The sequence below is a fragment of the Aegilops tauschii genome, chromosome 3 (genome assembly GCF_002575655.3).
Source record: "Aegilops tauschii subsp. strangulata cultivar AL8/78 chromosome 3, Aet v6.0, whole genome shotgun sequence".
NCBI classification, from domain to species: Eukaryota; Viridiplantae; Streptophyta; class Magnoliopsida; order Poales; family Poaceae; genus Aegilops; species Aegilops tauschii.
The window spans coordinates 489,418,318-489,437,930 of record NC_053037.3 but is presented as its reverse complement, the minus strand read 5'-3'; the positions used below and the strand labels follow the sequence as shown (position 1 = coordinate 489,437,930).

General features: G+C 45.9%; 5 protein-coding genes and 1 non-coding gene across 6 annotated transcripts; all 6 read right to left on the bottom strand.

Annotated features, from left to right (window-relative positions):
- Positions 1–924: 924 nt before the first annotated feature.
- Positions 925–1,979, bottom strand: LOC109768889 (acidic endochitinase SE2-like). Its single transcript, XM_020327626.3, has one exon. It carries the CDS (start codon positions 1,816–1,818, stop codon positions 925–927), a length of 894 nt encoding a protein of 297 aa, XP_020183215.1. The 5' UTR covers positions 1,819–1,979.
- Positions 1,980–5,021: 3,042 nt separating this feature from the next.
- Positions 5,022–6,076, bottom strand: LOC141021021 (acidic endochitinase SE2-like). Its single transcript, XM_073495954.1, has one exon. It carries the CDS (start codon positions 5,913–5,915, stop codon positions 5,022–5,024), a length of 894 nt encoding a protein of 297 aa, XP_073352055.1. The 5' UTR covers positions 5,916–6,076.
- Positions 6,077–9,114: 3,038 nt separating this feature from the next.
- On the bottom strand, positions 9,115–10,008 carry LOC141021020 (acidic endochitinase SE2-like). The gene has a single exon (XM_073495953.1). The coding sequence runs from the start codon at positions 10,006–10,008 to the stop codon at positions 9,115–9,117; it is 894 nt and encodes a 297-aa protein (XP_073352054.1).
- A 3,679-nt stretch (positions 10,009–13,687) lies between these two features.
- On the bottom strand, positions 13,688–14,772 carry LOC109768892 (acidic endochitinase-like). The gene has a single exon (XM_020327629.3). The coding sequence runs from the start codon at positions 14,770–14,772 to the stop codon at positions 13,891–13,893; it is 882 nt and encodes a 293-aa protein (XP_020183218.1). The 3' UTR covers positions 13,688–13,890.
- Positions 14,773–15,188: 416 nt separating this feature from the next.
- On the bottom strand, positions 15,189–18,301 carry LOC109768886 (large ribosomal subunit protein uL1). The gene is made up of 6 exons (XM_020327623.4): positions 18,203–18,301; positions 18,068–18,097; positions 17,053–17,272; positions 16,472–16,637; positions 15,487–15,692; positions 15,189–15,389 (listed from the first exon to the last, which is right to left on the bottom strand). The coding sequence occupies exons 2-6, from the start codon at positions 18,070–18,072 to the stop codon at positions 15,336–15,338; spliced, it is 651 nt and encodes a 216-aa protein (XP_020183212.1). The 5' UTR covers positions 18,073–18,097; positions 18,203–18,301; the 3' UTR covers positions 15,189–15,335.
- Positions 15,999–16,088, bottom strand: LOC120962246 (small nucleolar RNA snoR26). Its single transcript, XR_005753088.1, has one exon. It is a non-coding gene; the product is annotated as a small nucleolar RNA snoR26 (small nucleolar RNA).
- Positions 18,302–19,613: the final 1,312 nt, after the last annotated feature.

Genomic DNA, 19,613 nt, shown 5'->3' with positions numbered 1-19,613 from the left:
ATCACATTATCTATATTATTGTTGGTATTTTCATATAACTAGATGACACCCCGTGCGTTGCTGCGGAAGTCACTGCAATATTTCAATAGAATTTGATTTATGAAACATCAATATTTGGATTGATAATATACAAACTAAAATTATTAATACATATTGTATACTCACTCCGTCCCAAATTACTTGTCGCAAAAATAGAAAGAAATGGGTGTATCTAGAACGAAAAATACGTCTAGATACATCCATTTCCGAGACAAGTAATTCTTGACTGAGTGATATATTTCAGTTGATTAAGGAAAAAAATATGAATATAAGTAGCATAATATAATGGAAAAATGTTTTTCAATGCATGTTGTGGTGAGTCTTTGATGAGGTAGGATATGTGCATGTTGAGATAAATAGAGAAGTGATGATCGACTATTAATGAAAAAACACCATGCATGTTGAGGTGAGCCTTTGATGAGGTGGCATGAGTAGTGATGCATGTGAGGTGGGCCTTTGATGAGGTGGCGTGAGTAGTGATGTAGTATGTGTGCATCTTGAGACAATTTAGGAGTGGAGATTAACTACTTAGATCTATATATAGGATGTGTTAACGTTTATTCGCATCTTTAGACCATGAGAATATGGTGAACCTGCATACCGGATGTTATACATTGAGGTTGCCAAATGTAAGATTATAACTGGGTGATCATAAAAGTAACATACAGATATACCAGAAAAGTATGTCATGGTGCTCAATTGTATTATGGGACTTAGCTTAGAAAGAAATATAAATTCTTCATAAATATTTACAATGGATGCATATCTCCTCATGTACACCGGTATGCTAGCTATCAATATGATGTCATCTCAAACAATTAACGCATGATACAATGAAACAGGACAAGCGACACATAAATACTAGGCCAAGCACACTAAGGGGAATCACACATGGCTCTTGATGGCAGAGCTGTATCCAGTGCGATCGTCGTAGAACTTTGACCACAGCATGACGCCGCCATACTTGGGCGAGCCCTTGATGAGCGGAAGCACGCGCGATGTGAGCTCGCCGGCAGGCACGAACCCGGTGCCTGCGGCGTCCTTGGAGGCCGGCAGTCCCAGGAAGATCTTCCCTGCCGGCACCGACTCCCATCTTTTCCATGCTTCCATGAACGCTCCACGCCCCGCGCTGAACTGACACTCCGGGTTGTTGTAGAACTGCACCCATACGAAGTCGAAGAGCCCCGTGTTGATTGCATTGCCGTCCCACTCGTCCGGGAACGGGCATTGCGGTGCCGCGCTCAGCAGGACGGTTTTGTCTCCCTTCTTTCCTAAGTTCTTCAGGTCCGTAGCGAGATCGTTCCAGAACTTGGCACCACCAAGCTCGATGTCGAAGTCGATGCCGTCGAGTACGGCGTCGCCGAGAGGACGGAACGATGACGTGCCGCCCAGGTAGTTGTTCCAGAGGTACATGGCAACCTGCCGTGCATCACCGGGTGATGAGAGGCCGTAGCTGCCGTCTCCGCCGCCGATAGAGAGGAGGACCTTGACACCGCCGCGCTGGCATGAGTGGATGTCCTTGCTCTGGCTTTTGCAGCCGCCCGACGAGGCGTCGCAGTGGCTGCCGAGGTCCAGCTGCGGCGTCTGGCCCTTACCGAACTTGGGGAGGAAAGCCAGGATGACAAACTCATAATTTCCGGACGCGCATGTCTCGGCCAGCGACGCCTCACCGTCGTTCTGGCCCCAATAGACGGCAATGCTGCCGGCATGGCACGTCGCGAGTAGCGCCACGAGGAGGGTGGCGGTAAGCTGTAAGGGGGTGAGAACTCGGCTTGCCATGGCTGGGGCCAAGCGGAGCGCGAGCGCGCCTAGCTGGCTAGCTGGTACAAGGAGTAGAGAGACTAAGAGACTGGTGAGGAGGTGTGCTGTGTATTTTGAGTTGTGATGGATGTCGGGTATGTATGGATTTTTATAGTGTCTTGACGGAGCGTCATGGACGCTTTTTTATGATTTTCCTGCCGTCGCTTGTCCGCTCCTGTGTCTAAATTTACCGGCAATGTTTTGCGTTCCGTTTGCAGTTAGTATTTTCCTTGCTCGATTTACTCGGACTGATCAGCTGTTGATAAACGATTAGTGAAGAGAGTGCGTTCAGATCACAAACGCCCTGCCGTGCTCAACCAAAACATCAATAATACTCCGTGCCATAAAAACTGGGCATTCTCCTCTGTTTTCTACTCCAGCAGAGTGCCAGGCAGAGCACATATGCAAAGTCTTGTATAAACCTGGGCATGGGCAGTCCGGGCTTGGCTCGGGCTTTGATTTTCTGTCCAGTGTAGTTTTTGGGTTGGGCTTGGGCTTCAGTTTTTGACCTGAAATTAGCGTAACCCGGCCGGAAATTAGGTAAAACATGTGCTCTGTTGAGATTCTGCGCTCCTGGGTTGTAGCTCTAGCCACCGAATCGAAGGCCCAGCCCTTGAAAACCAACCTACGAGCACATGCTACGCGAGGTGAGGGTTTCGTCTAGGGCAGATGCCGCCGCCGACCGCCAGGAATTTCCGGTCCCCTCGACTCCGGCTGCCATCTTGGCGCTGAGAGGTGGGAGGATCTCGCTTCTTCAAGAGTTCTACGTTTTTCGTCATCATTTCATGTGAGAATAAATTTACTCTTGTTCTTTCGGCGGTGCCATGAGATTAGAGAGTTTTCTGTCCTCGCAAATTCGATTATTCGGTCTGATAGTTTATGTTGGTGTGTCAAATTTTTTTGTTGGTTTCATTCTTTATGGAGTTGAAATTTTTCATCGACATCATGGTAAAGATATTGTGATTCAACGGCCTGCACTTCTATAGAGGACCATCCCTGGCCCAAGTACGTTCATCGATCAAGACACTTTCAAAACCCATTATTGGTAATGATCGTGCGGGTGAAAGAGTGACAACACCGTTGTTCCAGTCTAATTGAAGACTTTTTATCGAAGTCTTTGGAGTATTTCTTCAACAGAGATTGATACCGTAAAGAAGGTGTTTTTAAGATATCTCATTGTAATTCTTAGTCATAGGAGTTACTTTATTTTTGCTTGAATTTTAGATACAAATCAGTGTACTTGTAATTTTGTGCGTATGAATAAAATTACAGGTGTTTAAAAAAAACAATTCCTCACTTTTCCACCGAACACTAACCCTATTCATGTGTACTTTTTTTGCTTGTTTTTCTTATTATTAGCAGATGAACTCAGCTGATTTGCCAGGCTTCGGCCAGACTTCGAGCTTTCAGGCTTTGCGTTGGGCCGGGCTCGGGCGTAGAATTTAGTGAAATTTTGGGCTTCAGGCTGGGCTCGGGCCTACATTTTGAAGGTTGTGCCTTTAAAAGCCCGGCCCAAAACCCGGCCCGGCATATGCCTAGGATTTGTCTTATACTTGTACTGATAGTTTATTGTGACACGGCAATTTGCAGCTCGAAGATACCTCAACAATGGTTAATGCTCCTAAACAAAGGAATATCAAATATTTCTACTGAATTTAGTGACTTTGAGTACTCGCACAAATCGACAACCTCACAAAATTACATATTGGTTAATTTCAAATAGTCCCTCTATCGGTGTTTATAAGAGAGATACAGATTTTAAGGTCTTCAATTGGACTAGTGAAATGTGCTTACATATTACTAAAAAATATACCGATTCGTCATCGGATGAATTTTCTAAAATTATACATTTGATGGCATATTACACGCAATTCGTTAGTTAAATTGGAGCCCTAACAACCCAGGCTCGCGTTAGAGACCTGTATACTGGCAGAGTAGGAACGACTCCTTCCTTTTTTAGGCCGGTTCTGGTACTTTTGTGGAAGAAGATTATTAAGCGGGGGCAAAAATTAGCCGTTGTTCATTTAATAAGAAAGGGTATAGTACAACATGAAACAATAGAAGTCTACTCTCCCTCCAAATATGACCCCAAGTGTCTAGCGGCGGAGAAAACCAAATTTGTTATCTCAATTTTTTTTTGCGGGGGTGTTATCTCAATTTTATTACACGCTAAAAGAAGGTGTGGAGTGTAGGGATTTTTTTTTTTTGAGGTATGGAGCGTAGGGATGTTGCAGAAAACTGTCACGGTAATTTGTTTCAAATTTCTCGAGAGCAAAGCATGTCAATGACATCATGATTTTTTCCCATTCTTCTTTCATGGACGATGTGTGTCGAGCATTCCTTAATGCGATCCATCTCAATCCATAAGTGAAAAATGCCTTCCATCTAGTCAATTTGATGGACACGTGCATTTCATTAAGGAGTATCATGAACACACTATTTTTCTCTATTAGTGATGGTGTACATCGGTAGAGCCATGTTGCCAAGTCGTTGCACATTTCCATGCCCCCCCCCCCCCCCCCCCCCCCTACTGTGACGGTCGTTGAGGTGTGTACAACAGATCCATGTTATTGTCATCACAAGGTTTTCCCTTTCCAACTGTGAAGGTAGTTTTCTTATTTGAACATGGGCTACCGCACATTGCAGTTTGTGGAAGTGACATACACGTGGATGTTTTCATAAATAAAGATGAGCAACGGATCCCCCCCCCCCCCCCCCCCCCTAAAAAAAGCAAAAGAGTTTACAGTAAATGACTAACACTGATTATCTACCAATCTAATGTTGTTTTAAGACTATTTCTTATAATTTTGTAGGATAATGGTATTCCAATGTTGAACCCAAGTTTTAGCTCATTGACGAGAAAAATGTATTCCCTCCGTCCCATAATATAAGAACGTTTTTAACACTACACTAGTGTCAAAAACGTTCTTATATTTTGGGACGGAGGGAGTACTTTTCTGTAGAAACGTGAACGGTGTAGTGCATGATGTAAGCTGTAATATGCGACTTAGCTCAAAAAAAGTATATTAAAATCCTTCATAAATATTTACAATGGATGCATATCTCCTCATGTACACCGGTATGCTAGCTATCAATATGATGTCATCTCAAACAATTAACGCATGATACAATGAAACAGGACAAGCGACACATAAATACTAGGCCAAGCACACTAAGGGGAATCACACATGGCTCTTGATGGCAGAGCTGTATCCAGTGCGATCGTCGTAGAACTTTGACCACAGCATGACGCCGCCATACTTGGGCGAGCCCTTGATGAGCGGAAGCACGCGCGATGTGAGCTCGCCGGCAGGCACGAACCCGGTGCCTGCGGCGTCCTTGGAGGCCGGCAGTCCCAGGAAGATCTTCCCTGCCGGCACCGACTCCCATCTTTTCCATGCTTCCATGAACGCTCCACGCCCCGCGCTGAACTGACACTCCGGGTTGTTGTAGAACTGCACCCATACGAAGTCGAAGAGCCCCGTGTTGATTGCATTGCCGTCCCACTCGTCCGGGAACGGGCATTGCGGTGCCGCGCTCAGCAGGACGGTTTTGTCTCCCTTCTTTCCTAAGTTCTTCAGGTCCGTAGCGAGATCGTTCCAGAACTTGGCACCACCAAGCTCGATGTCGAAGTCGATGCCGTCGAGTACGGCGTCGCCGAGAGGACGGAACGATGACGTGCCGCCCAGGTAGTTGTTCCAGAGGTACATGGCAACCTGCCGTGCATCACCGGGTGATGAGAGGCCGTAGCTGCCGTCTCCGCCGCCGATAGAGAGGAGGACCTTGACACCGCCGCGCTGGCATGAGTGGATGTCCTTGCTCTGGCTTTTGCAGCCGCCCGACGAGGCGTCGCAGTGGCTGCCGAGGTCCAGCTGCGGCGTCTGGCCCTTACCGAACTTGGGGAGGAAAGCCAGGATGACAAACTCATAATTTCCGGACGCGCATGTCTCGGCCAGCGACGCCTCACCGTCGTTCTGGCCCCAATAGACGGCAATGCTGCCGGCATGGCACGTCGCGAGTAGCGCCACGAGGAGGGTGGCGGTAAGCTGTAAGGGGGTGAGAACTCGGCTTGCCATGGCTGGGGCCAAGCGGAGCGCGAGCGCGCCTAGCTGGCTAGCTGGTACAAGGAGTAGAGAGACTAAGAGACTGGTGAGGAGGTGTGCTGTGTATTTTGAGTTGTGATGGATGTCGGGTATGTATGGATTTTTATAGTGTCTTGACGGAGCGTCATGGACGCTTTTTTATGATTTTCCTGCCGTCGCTTGTCCGCTCCTGTGTCTAAATTTACCGGCAATGTTTTGCGTTCCGTTTGCAGTTAGTATTTTCCTTGCTCGATTTACTCGGACTGATCAGCTGTTGATAAACGATTAGTGAAGAGAGTGCGTTCAGATCACAAACGCCCTGCCGTGCTCAACCAAAACATCAATAATACTCCGTGCCATAAAAACTGGGCATTCTCCTCTGTTTTCTACTCCAGCAGAGTGCCAGGCAGAGCACATATGCAAAGTCTTGTATAAACCTGGGCATGGGCAGTCCGGGCTTGGCTCGGGCTTTGATTTTCTGTCCAGTGTAGTTTTTGGGTTGGGCTTGGGCTTCAGTTTTTGACCTGAAATTAGCGTAACCCGGCCGGAAATTAGGTAAAACATGTGCTCTGTTGAGATTCTGCGCTCCTGGGTTGTAGCTCTAGCCACCGAATCGAAGGCCCAGCCCTTGAAAACCAACCTACGAGCACATGCTACGCGAGGTGAGGGTTTCGTCTAGGGCAGATGCCGCCGCCGACCGCCAGGAATTTCCGGTCCCCTCGACTCCGGCTGCCATCTTGGCGCTGAGAGGTGGGAGGATCTCGCTTCTTCAAGAGTTCTACGTTTTTCGTCATCATTTCATGTGAGAATAAATTTACTCTTGTTCTTTCGGCGGTGCCATGAGATTAGAGAGTTTTCTGTCCTCGCAAATTCGATTATTCGGTCTGATAGTTTATGTTGGTGTGTCAAATTTTTTTGTTGGTTTCATTCTTTATGGAGTTGAAATTTTTCATCGACATCATGGTAAAGATATTGTGATTCAACGGCCTGCACTTCTATAGAGGACCATCCCTGGCCCAAGTACGTTCATCGATCAAGACACTTTCAAAACCCATTATTGGTAATGATCGTGCGGGTGAAAGAGTGACAACACCGTTGTTCCAGTCTAATTGAAGACTTTTTATCGAAGTCTTTGGAGTATTTCTTCAACAGAGATTGATACCGTAAAGAAGGTGTTTTTAAGATATCTCATTGTAATTCTTAGTCATAGGAGTTACTTTATTTTTGCTTGAATTTTAGATACAAATCAGTGTACTTGTAATTTTGTGCGTATGAATAAAATTACAGGTGTTTAAAAAAAACAATTCCTCACTTTTCCACCGAACACTAACCCTATTCATGTGTACTTTTTTTGCTTGTTTTTCTTATTATTAGCAGATGAACTCAGCTGATTTGCCAGGCTTCGGCCAGACTTCGAGCTTTCAGGCTTTGCGTTGGGCCGGGCTCGGGCGTAGAATTTAGTGAAATTTTGGGCTTCAGGCTGGGCTCGGGCCTACATTTTGAAGGTTGTGCCTTTAAAAGCCCGGCCCAAAACCCGGCCCGGCATATGCCTAGGATTTGTCTTATACTTGTACTGATAGTTTATTGTGACACGGCAATTTGCAGCTCGAAGATACCTCAACAATGGTTAATGCTCCTAAACAAAGGAATATCAAATATTTCTACTGAATTTAGTGACTTTGAGTACTCGCACAAATCGACAACCTCACAAAATTACATATTGGTTAATTTCAAATAGTCCCTCTATCGGTGTTTATAAGAGAGATACAGATTTTAAGGTCTTCAATTGGACTAGTGAAATGTGCTTACATATTACTAAAAAATATACCGATTCGTCATCGGATGAATTTTCTAAAATTATACATTTGATGGCATATTACACGCAATTCGTTAGTTAAATTGGAGCCCTAACAACCCAGGCTCGCGTTAGAGACCTGTATACTGGCAGAGTAGGAACGACTCCTTCCTTTTTTAGGCCGGTTCTGGTACTTTTGTGGAAGAAGATTATTAAGCGGGGGCAAAAATTAGCCGTTGTTCATTTAATAAGAAAGGGTATAGTACAACATGAAACAATAGAAGTCTACTCTCCCTCCAAATATGACCCCAAGTGTCTAGCGGCGGAGAAAACCAAATTTGTTATCTCAATTTTTTTTTGCGGGGGTGTTATCTCAATTTTATTACACGCTAAAAGAAGGTGTGGAGCGTAGGGATTTTTTTTTTTTGAGGTATGGAGCGTAGGGATGTTGCAGAAAACTGTCACGGTAATTTGTTTCAAATTTCTCGAGAGCAAAGCATGTCAATGACATCATGATTTTTTCCCATTCTTCTTTCATGGACGATGTGTGTCGAGCATTCCTTAATGCGATCCATCTCAATCCATAAGTGAAAAATGCCTTCCATCTAGTCAATTTGATGGACACGTGCATTTCATTAAGGAGTATCATGAACACACTATTTTTCTCTATTAGTGATGGTGTACATCGGTAGAGCCATGTTGCCAAGTCGTTGCACATTTCCATGCCCCCCCCCCCCCCCCCCCCCTATTGTGACGGTCGTTGAGGTGTGTACAACAGATCCATGTTATTGTCATCACAAGGTTTTCCCTTTCCAACTGTGAAGGTAGTTTTCTTATTTGAACATGGGCTACCGCACATTGCAGTTTGTGGAAGTGACATACACGTGGATGTTTTCATAAATAAAGATGAGCAACGGATCCCCCCCCCCCCCCCCCCCTAAAAAAAGCAAAAGAGTTTACAGTAAATGACTAACACTGATTATCTACCAATCTAATGTTGTTTTAAGACTATTTCTTATAATTTTGTAGGATAATGGTATTCCAATGTTGAACCCAAGTTTTAGCTCATTGACGAGAAAAATGTATTCCCTCCGTCCCATAATATAAGAACGTTTTTAACACTACACTAGTGTCAAAAACGTTCTTATATTTTGGGACGGAGGGAGTACTTTTCTGTAGAAACGTGAACGGTGTAGTGCATGATGTAAGCTGTAATATGCGACTTAGCTCAAAAAAAGTATATTAAAATCCTTCATAAATATTTACAATGGATGCATATCTCCTCATGTACACCGGTATGCTAGCTATCAATATGATGTCATCTCAAACAATTAACGCATGATACAATGAAACAGGACAAGCGACACATAAATACTAGGCCAAGCACACTAAGGGGAATCACACATGGCTCTTGATGGCAGAGCTGTATCCAGTGCGATCGTCGTAGAACTTTGACCACAGCATGACGCCGCCATACTTGGGCGAGCCCTTGATGAGCGGAAGCACGCGCGATGTGAGCTCGCCGGCAGGCACGAACCCGGTGCCTGCGGCGTCCTTGGAGGCCGGCAGTCCCAGGAAGATCTTCCCTGCCGGCACCGACTCCCATCTTTTCCATGCTTCCATGAACGCTCCACGCCCCGCGCTGAACTGACACTCCGGGTTGTTGTAGAACTGCACCCATACGAAGTCGAAGAGCCCCGTGTTGATTGCATTGCCGTCCCACTCGTCCGGGAACGGGCATTGCGGTGCCGCGCTCAGCAGGACGGTTTTGTCTCCCTTCTTTCCTAAGTTCTTCAGGTCCGTAGCGAGATCGTTCCAGAACTTGGCACCACCAAGCTCGATGTCGAAGTCGATGCCGTCGAGTACGGCGTCGCCGAGAGGACGGAACGATGACGTGCCGCCCAGGTAGTTGTTCCAGAGGTACATGGCAACCTGCCGTGCATCACCGGGTGATGAGAGGCCGTAGCTGCCGTCTCCGCCGCCGATAGAGAGGAGGACCTTGACACCGCCGCGCTGGCATGAGTGGATGTCCTTGCTCTGGCTTTTGCAGCCGCCCGACGAGGCGTCGCAGTGGCTGCCGAGGTCCAGCTGCGGCGTCTGGCCCTTACCGAACTTGGGGAGGAAAGCCAGGATGACAAACTCATAATTTCCGGACGCGCATGTCTCGGCCAGCGACGCCTCACCGTCGTTCTGGCCCCAATAGACGGCAATGCTGCCGGCATGGCACGTCGCGAGTAGCGCCACGAGGAGGGTGGCGGTAAGCTGTAAGGGGGTGAGAACTCGGCTTGCCATGGCTGGGGCCAAGCGGAGCGCGAGCGCGCCTAGCTGGCTAGCTGGTACAAGGAGTAGAGAGACTAAGAGACTGGTGAGGAGGTGTGCTGTGTATTTTGAGTTGTGATGGATGTCGGGTATGTATGGATTTTTATAGTGTCTTGACGGAGCGTCATGGACGCTTTTTTAGTGACTTTCCTGCAGTCGCTTGTCCGCTCCTGCGTCTAAATTGGGCTTTGCAGAGTACCAATTTACCGGCAATGTTTTGTGTTCCGTTTGCGGTCGGTAATCTCTTCTCGTAATTTACTCGTACTGATCAATGGTTGATAAATCAGAGTGCGTTCAGATCACAAACGCCCTACCGTGCTGGACCAAAACATCAACAAGACGTGCAATAAAAGCTGAGCCCTCTCCTCTGTTTTCTACTCCAGAGTACCAGGCAGAGCACATATGCAGTCTTAGAGCATCTACAATCACAACTCGCAAAAACAGTCCCCCAAACACCCATGGACGTGTTCGGACATGTCCGTTGACAGTGACCGGGCAGTGTCCATTTTTCTCTATCCACAACTGTAGTAGTCATTTGCCCGCACATAAACAAAATTAATGTAGATCAACATGGAACGATAAATTTCTCCACATGGGTAATAGGACATATTGCATCTGACCCGAAAAGACATAGTTCGTTGGACTTATAATACAAAGAAAATATAACTGGATAAAATGCAGAGGCGGAGTCGGCCAGAGTTCACCGCTTGGTCGGGCCCTTGCCCTTGCGGTCAGCCGCGCGGCGGTCCATCTCCTCCCTGTACGCATCGAAGGCGGGAGAGTCGTCGTCGTCTGTGGTGGTGCTGCTCTCTGATGCAGACGAAATGTAGCCAGAGAGAAGGCGGAGGAGGCGCTGCTGCTCCTTCACGTGGTGCACGGCCTTGGCGGCAGCGGTCTCATTCTCCCGCGCAAGGCGCTCGGATGCCTCGAGACCGAGGTGGAGCGCCTCTGCATTCTTGCGTCGGAGGCGCCGTGTGTCAGACTCTGCTGCGGTTAGCGACCGTCGTATGACCTCACGGAGCGCGCTCGCTGGCGGGAAGAGTCGGACTCTACTGCGGCCACCGCCCGCTGCCGGGCCGCCTTCGCCTTCGACTCTGGCATGGGCATCCGCACGGGAGCCACAGGCACGAGCTCCCACCGCTGTCCGGTGATGTTGGCGCCGGAGGGGAAGGGGAGATGCCCGCGCTCCAGATCTGGAGCGACGCGAAGCGGGACGGACAACCATGACCCGCATTCCGCTGGCGGAAGGTGGAGGAGCTCACGTCGGGTGCCACGGAGCTCGAGCTCCCATCGGTGTCCACGCGCGAGAGCTGGATGGCGATGCGGAGCGCGAGCTCCTCCTCATCTGGCGCAATGCTAGATCTGTCATCCTCCTCCTTCACGGGACCGTCCCAGTCCATGGATCGGGCTCGTTGTTGAAGTCCTGACCGGAGTTGGCCATGGTGGAAGAGGTGGATTTGGGAGGAAGCGGAGAAGACGGGTGCAGACTGAGAAAGATAGGGTTTAACTAGGGTTTGTCCGATATAGTGGGGTATCTGTGGGGGCATTGATGGGAGCAGCGCGGGCCCTAGTCGACCGATCTGACGTGGCACCCGCTCCAGGCGTCCCCATAGCTGCTCCAGGTATGGGCCAGGTATGGAGAGTACCGGTCAGTACGGGCGTTTAGGCCGGATATGGGGAGCCCGGTTAGATGGCATTTTTCCGTCAGGAGACTAACCGAGCAGCCCATCTGGATGTTTGGAGTGGGTATGAGGGTCCCGTTGTAGATGCTCTCATACTTGTATTGATAGTTTATTGTGGCACAACAATTTGCGGCTTGAAGCTACCTCAACTATGGTTAATGCTTCTAAACAAAGGAATATTAAATGTTTCTACTGAATTTGGTGATTTTCAGTACTCATGCAGATCCACAACCTCACAAAACTACATGTATTGCTTAATTTCAAATACTCCTTCAATTAGGGTTTATAAGGCAGGTACAGGTTTAAGGTCTTCAATTTGACTAGTAAAATGTGTTTATATATCACTAGAAAAATATATGATTCATCATCGGATGAATTTTTCTGAAGTTAAACTTTTGATGGCATATTCCACGTATTCCGTTAGTTAAATTGAAGCCCTAACAACCCAGCCTCGCCTTAGAGACCTGTATACTTGCAAGGTAGGAACGACTCCTTCCTTTTTTAGGTCGGTTCCGGTAGTTTTGTGGGAGAAGAATATTAAGCGGGGGCAAAAATTAGCCTTCATTCATTTGATAAGAAAGAGTATAGTACAACATGAAACGATAGAAGTCTGCTCTCCCTCCAAATATGACCTCAAGTGTGTAGCGGCGGAGAAAACCCAATTTCTTGTCTCAATTTTATTGCAAGGTAAAACAAGGTGTGGAGGGTAGGGATGTTGCGGAAGACTCTCGCGGTACATTTGTTTCAAATTTCTCAAGAGCAAAGCATGGTCAATGACATCATGACTTCTTTTCCCATTCTTCTTTCATGGACGATGTGCGTCAAGCATTCCTTAATGCAATCCATCTCAATCCATGAGTGGAAAATGCCTTTCACCTAGTCAATTTGATGGACACGTGCATTTTGTTTTGGTTCATTGGTTATGATCCAAAAATACAGGTTCCGCAACTTCAATGCCAAAATACATGACACCTCCACCTTTTAAACTAAAAAGCTTTGGGCCCTCTTCCGACCCGAGCCGGTTTAATGGATGATATTGAAGTGATTTCGTAAACGTAGTAGTAAAGTCAAGAATATGTTTGGATGAAATTAAAAAAAAAAGAATTACTCCGTCCGTATCACAAATAAGTGACGTTTTGGGCAATACCTTCAGTCACAAAAATATACTTTGTCCATGAGTATCATTTTAATTTTTCCAAGTTGCAAATACCATAGTATAGATTTGTCTCAAAAATATTTCTAAAATCTTATATTTTTATGTTGTTTATACATATGTTACATTCAAAGTTAGTCGTCAAACCCAAAATATCACTTATTACGATATGGAGGGAGTAGAAAAATATAAGTAAAATTATAATACAAATGAAAAAAAATAGGAACACCATATGTGGTATACAACAAGGAAATTAAAAAGAAAATAAAATCATAAGTATGAGGGAAAACCCAGAAAAAATAGAGAGTGCTCACAAATAATTCCTAAGATTTCGTGAATACTCCTAAACTTGTTTTCTCCCCTACTTAATTTTTTATTGACAGATTATCTTTGCAATTTGAATATGTCATTATTATTTTAATTCCTTTATCCGGTTTTCCTTATTTAACCATTGTTGTGATGTATTGAGAAAATGTTTAGTTTGTGCCACTTATGTGAAACCACTGCCACGTCACCTATCAAACTGCTTCTAGGCAGGAGAGGCCCAAAGTTGTCCTGTCTAAAATATTGAGATGTTATGCTGTCAGTTAGTTTGCTTATGATAGAAATGAATCTTGTACGTGGGTCGATGAACCCCCAGGGTTCCTGATTAATACTCTGGTTAATGATGTAACTATTTTGCCAAATTAATAAAGTGCGCCATGATGGCATTCCCTCAAAAAAGTTAGTGGTATTCAAATTTAAGATCGATGCAATTTAAAAAAAAAACAAATTTAGGATCGATGCTGAACTCGAGCTATAGTTCATTGACCAATAATTATACTTTTATTTTATATAGAAATATCAACGATGTAGTTTACAATGTAATATGTAGAGTTCCAAATTTGATGTGATTGGGACATGGCTTCAAAGAAACTACACCGTGATCCTTGCATATTGGGACATAGTCGCTACCAATACGGAGTTATCTCAAACACTTAACACATGAGTACCAATGAAGCGAAGAAACACCAGGGAGAATCAGACGTGGCTCTTGATGGCGGAGCTGTATCCAATGCGGTCGTCATAGAACTTGGCCCACAGCATGACGCCGCCGTACTTGGGCGTGCCCTTGATGAGCGGCAGTACCGACTTGAGCTTGCCGGCGGGCACGAACCCGGTGCCCGCCGCGTCCTTGGAAGCCGGCAGCCCCAGGAAGAGCTTCCCTATCGGCAATGACTCCCATCTCTTCCACGCGGCCAAGAATGCTCCACGGCCCGCGCTGATCTGGCACTCCGGGTTGTTGTAGAACTGCACCCACACGAAGTCGAACAGCCCCGTCCTGATCGCGCCGTCGTCCCATTGGTCGGGGAAAGGGCACTGTGGCGCCGCGCTCAGCAGCACGCCCTTGTCCAAGTTCTTGAGGTCCCTGGCGAGGTCACCCCAGAACTTGGAGCCGCCTTTCTCGATGTCGAAGTCGATGCCGTCGAGCACAGCGTCCCCGAGGGGACGAGACGACGAGCTCGTGCCGCCCAGGAAGGTGTTCCAGAGGTACATGGCAACCTGTCGTGCATCGCCGCGGGACGAGAGGCCGTAGCTGCCGTCCGCACCGCCAAGGGAGAGGAGGACCTTGACGCCGCGGCGCTGGCACGAGTGGATGTCCTTGCTCAGGCTTTTGCAGCCGCCAGATGAAGGGTCGCAGTGGCCGGCGAGGTTCAGCTCCGGCTTCTGGCCCTTGCCGAACTTGGGGAGGAAAGCAACGACGACGAACTTGTAGTTACCTGACGCGCATGTCTTAGCCAGTGACACCTCGCCGTCGTTCTGGCCCCAGTACACAGCGATGCTGCCAGCATTGCACTTGGCGAAGAGCGCCACCAGGAGGATGGCGGCGAACTGGAAGGGGGTGAGAGCTCGGCTTGCCATGGCTGGGATCAGTAGCTAGTGACGTTGTGTTTTTTGAGTCGGGATGGCTGTGGTTTTTATAGCTGTTTTGTGGTTAGTGGCCACGGAGTTATCTGCGCTTGAAACTGAAATATAAAATTAGTAAATGCCACCTTGAACAGTAACTTCAGTCCCAGATGGGCAAACGGCGATACAATCCAGAGAAATGGGTGAGAAGTGAGAACGAAAGACAAAACTCGTCCGTGCAGACTCCAAAGAAACGACTGGGATGCTCCAAGGCTCCCAGCAGGCAGCACGGATACACCGAGATTCCACCAACGGACACACGGTAAAATAAGATTCTGACGGTCGTAAATACCAATGGACCAATGCTGAACCTAGCGTTAAGCTGATGACTGACAGCAGGCAGAGCAGTAGGAAGGCACAGGGACAACGGATAAAATGTCATCAAGTTCCAGACAATAGAACAAACCATCTCGGTACAAGACAATAATTGTCACTCGTCGCGCACGAAAATTTGATAATTGAGAAAGCAACAAAAGTTCCAAGTTGTCAATCTCCTGGAAATCCTAGAAGACTAGAGCCTAGAACAACCGGTACACCTTTCCCATCGTGCTCTTCAGGTACAAGCATCTCACCTGCAACAATACAGAACAATCAGTACTCTATTTTAACATATAACAATCAATCAATAGCCAAATGTTCATGAAAATATTCAGAGGGCACATGACATACGTTTTGCCAATTCTTCTTCAACAGAGAGACAAGGAAGTTGACGCTCATCTGCACGTTCTGGAAGATCTGCTTCTCCTCCATACCCAGGTGGCCAACGGCAACACCCATGCAAAGCACCTTTTTCAGCTGGAACTTGACTGTGGCCTTGGTCTCATTAACCTTGGACTCGAGGGATTCCTGGTGAGACACCAAAGTTGGAAACTTTCCTGCAGTTGATTACCACGTAAGAACAAGAGTAGTAACAAGGTGGAAAACAACAGTTGAGTTATTAGTATAGTCCAGAAGATAGCAATGTATGCATCATTGCGTCACACAGTACGAAACACATAATCTAAACAACATGCCAAAATGCATGGACAGGCCTTCCTAAATTTCAATAAAACATCCACTAGAAAGTATAATTTGAGCATATGTCAATGGACTCCTTCAGACCAGTAAACCATAAGCCTTGCCACGTATTTGGAATTTACATTTAGGGAACAAGGACTTGCAGCAAAATATGAAACAAAAGGAAGCATCTCAGAATATTATCCCCAATGCTTTCTTCATAGGTACGCATACCTCAAAGTGCAAGGATGAATATAGCACATCACAGATGCTCTCAAAAATAAAATAAAGTTAAAGACGTTATGCCACCAAGAGATAGCGAAGCTACAGTATGCTAGTGTGCTACTAAGATTGCATAACACAAACAGAGGGCAACGACGCTATGATCTACTCCCTCTGCCCCAAAATAAGTGTCTCAACTTTATACTAACTCTAGTGCAAAGTTGTACTAAGGTTGAGACACTGATTTTGGGACGGAGGGAGTATTTCATAACCTGGCACACTTTAATAACCTATGACTAAATGCAATGTCACTGCAAGAGTCATGAGATGTTTATTTATCAGTAGATAACTGCAGACAGTGAGTTTAACAACCATGAACAGAGATCACACCAACAGTCTTCCAATGCAGAACATGGAACAAGGAAGAAATACTTGCCTGCCTTGTTAAGACCAGGTCCAAGAAGTCGGGGAATCTGTTTGATGATAGCCTCAGATGCAAGGAAAGCATGATACTTCTTTGCAAGCTTCTTGACCAGCTTCTTGTTTTTGTTCATCTTCTTAAGGGATTCCACATCCATACAGTCTAGGCCCATTTTCCCTGCCTGCATACAACATTGCAAGAGTAAAACAGAAATATCAGAAAATATAATGTAAAGAATTTCAGAACAGCATACAATCTGAACAAACGATAGAACTAAATGTTACCAATGGAACATTATTAAAAGGAACCTATGGCTCTAGCAAAATACTTTGCATCTATGAATGATTCTGACTGAAGAAGGGCCAAAAAATCAATGGATGTACACTTGGTTTTGAATAATCAATGTAACAATTCAATGGATATATACTGGGTTCTGGAATGATCAAGGTAACAAGCCAATGGATGTATACTGGGTTCTGAAATGAGGTAACAAGCCAATGGATGTATGTTGGGTTCTGAATGATGAATTGAAGAACAAGAAACTGAACTATGGTTTCAGCACAAGAGAAATCAAAAGTGATACAAGCATATGGTACCTCTTCAACATGCTGGGCATCACCAAGCATGCAAACCCTCATCTTTGGGCGAGGGATGTGAGGAAGCTTAACAGAACCACTGAAACGCTTGTCCTTTTGTGGGTCATAGTTCTTCAGACCAATCTGCAGCTCAATGGTTTCAACGAACTTGCGGTTCTTCTCACGGCAGTCATTGATAATGTTTGTGATTGCCTCCCTCAGGGCGTCGCTCTGCAGCTTACTGAAATATGGAGGAATCAGCAGTTAGTTGAATGGTAGTGCATGACAATGGAGGTCAAGTTATATTCTACTGTAATTGGTAAGGTGCCAATAAAACATGACCTGCGTTTGCAGCAGCATCAGTAACTAAGCTTGTCGAAAGTTCAGCTAAATATAAAACATGCTGCTAATTCGCAGAACAGCTTCAACAAAATCTGATGTTCACAGCAATTGAACATCCACATTACAGCATTGTGCAGCAGACACAACGGGGCACCTTCAGACAGAAAAGCCTAGATTTGATACAGACTTATTCCTTCACTTGATGGAAATTTTGCAGGAGTGCTCCCATCCCAGAGCAAGCTTGCTGCCGCTACAGAAATATATAGCATGTAATGCCGCTACAGCTTTCTATGGACAGCGTAAAATTCATGGGTCTGATTCTATGAACTCTTTAGGAAATGTATCTAGCAACTGACAAGACAGATCATATATAGCATCCAATGTAGATCTACAGGACGCGTCAATGCTTACTCGAGCAAACAAAATGGAAAACAAGCATGCTTTCTGATTAGAAAGCACCCACACCAAGGATGCGAGGCACGTAACACGGTACGAGAGATAAATTTGCTCGTAGCTAACAACCGCTCGGTAAATCCTAAGCACCACGGAACAGACCAGTCGCCACAGCAGCAATCAAATTGACTAGCGACCAATGCTGGATCACATAGTTAAGAGACAGTAAACATCTCACGGATCCCGCACCCCAAAGCAAGCCACAACTACTGTCGGGGCCAAAGGAGAAGCGTGTCCGTACCTCATGGCGCCGGCGGTGGGAGCACTGTTCCTGCGCAGCGACGGAGAGGAAGAAGAATGGCGGGTCAGACGGAAGGAACAGCCGAGTCAAATCGAAGCACCAAGAGAGGAGAAGGGAGAGGCGGAGGTGGCTTACCGCGACGAGGCAGGGTGGGAGGAGGGGGCGGCGCGGCGGAGTGGAAACCCTAGAGCCTGGTTTTATATCTATGCCGGGGAGCCTAAACCCTAAAACGCTCGTGCGAGGGGGACTACGGTACGGGCTGTGGGCTTGAACTTGACACGGGCCCATAGATTGTTGGTGGGCCGGAAGTTTTCTTTTTCCTTCATTCGTGTCGTTTTTTTGTGGGGGTTTTTTTGGTTTTTTCTCTAGGTGGCTGGTTCACTTTGCCCCAGAAAATAAAGGTGGCATATCAAAAAAAGAAAATAAAGGTGGCTGGTTCAATACTCCTTTTTTTTAAAATTAAGATCTCAAACAAAAGATGGCTGGTTCAATTGATTTGGCTAAATTTCTGCGAAAAATACGAGTGGTTTGGATACCAGTAGATAACTTGTATATTCTCATAAGAAAAACTTGTCTTTCCCTTAAAAAACATATCCCCTCAAAAAATGGGACCATGTAATTTGTATTTCCCTCGGAAAAAATGGAAAAGATAAATGGTTCTCCAAAAAAGAACTCATTTAACTATTGTTTTGTGTAATCAAACTCGTGACACTTGCTTGATGATATTATCAATGCTACTTATGAAGAGAGAGTGCATACACATATGAGGTGGCAAAGGTATCAGTCTGAATCGTAATTCCCCAGAGTGTCATCTTCTTCTTCATCCTCAATGTCCTCGAACGTTGACTTCTTCTTGATCAACTCTTGTATGTCCACAGCACGACAAGCAATCTTTTCGCCAGCGTCATTGACGTGATGGTTCTCAAAGATATTAGGAAGATATGTGAAATCGTGTACATCAGGAGCAGTGTAAGCATCATCTTGTTGTGCAACTTCGTTAACGAATTCCTCTGCTCAAACCTTTGCAATACTCTTCAGTCATCGCTACGTGCAAATGTGTCTTCCAAGAAAAATATATGTGTTGCTTGATTTGCCAAAATAAAAGGCTCATTGGTTTGGTACGCCGCCTTAGCATTGATGAATATGAAATAATCATCAGCTCTGGGTTTTGCGATCCTGGAAAACAGGTTATACCTACGACAGCATAACAGAATCACACACCGATGATCCTCGAAACTGGAGATATACTTCAACCGAACAATGTATGTTATGTTAGCATACATTTCAGTTGTCTCTTTGTCGTACGTATCCATGCTCATGATGGCATTGTTTTGTGTCTTCCTGCCTTCGTCGCGTGCAAGGGTGTTATAGCGCACATCTCCAACAACGCAAGATTCATAATGTCTTACCCGAGTATCAGGACCAATTGCTAGTGCGTAAAGGGCATCATCAACTGCGTGCCCATCCTCCCACATCTTCTTAACCTATGGTTAGAAAATAGACAAGATTATCATCTTATGTACTCAATATATTAAAAAAACTGACA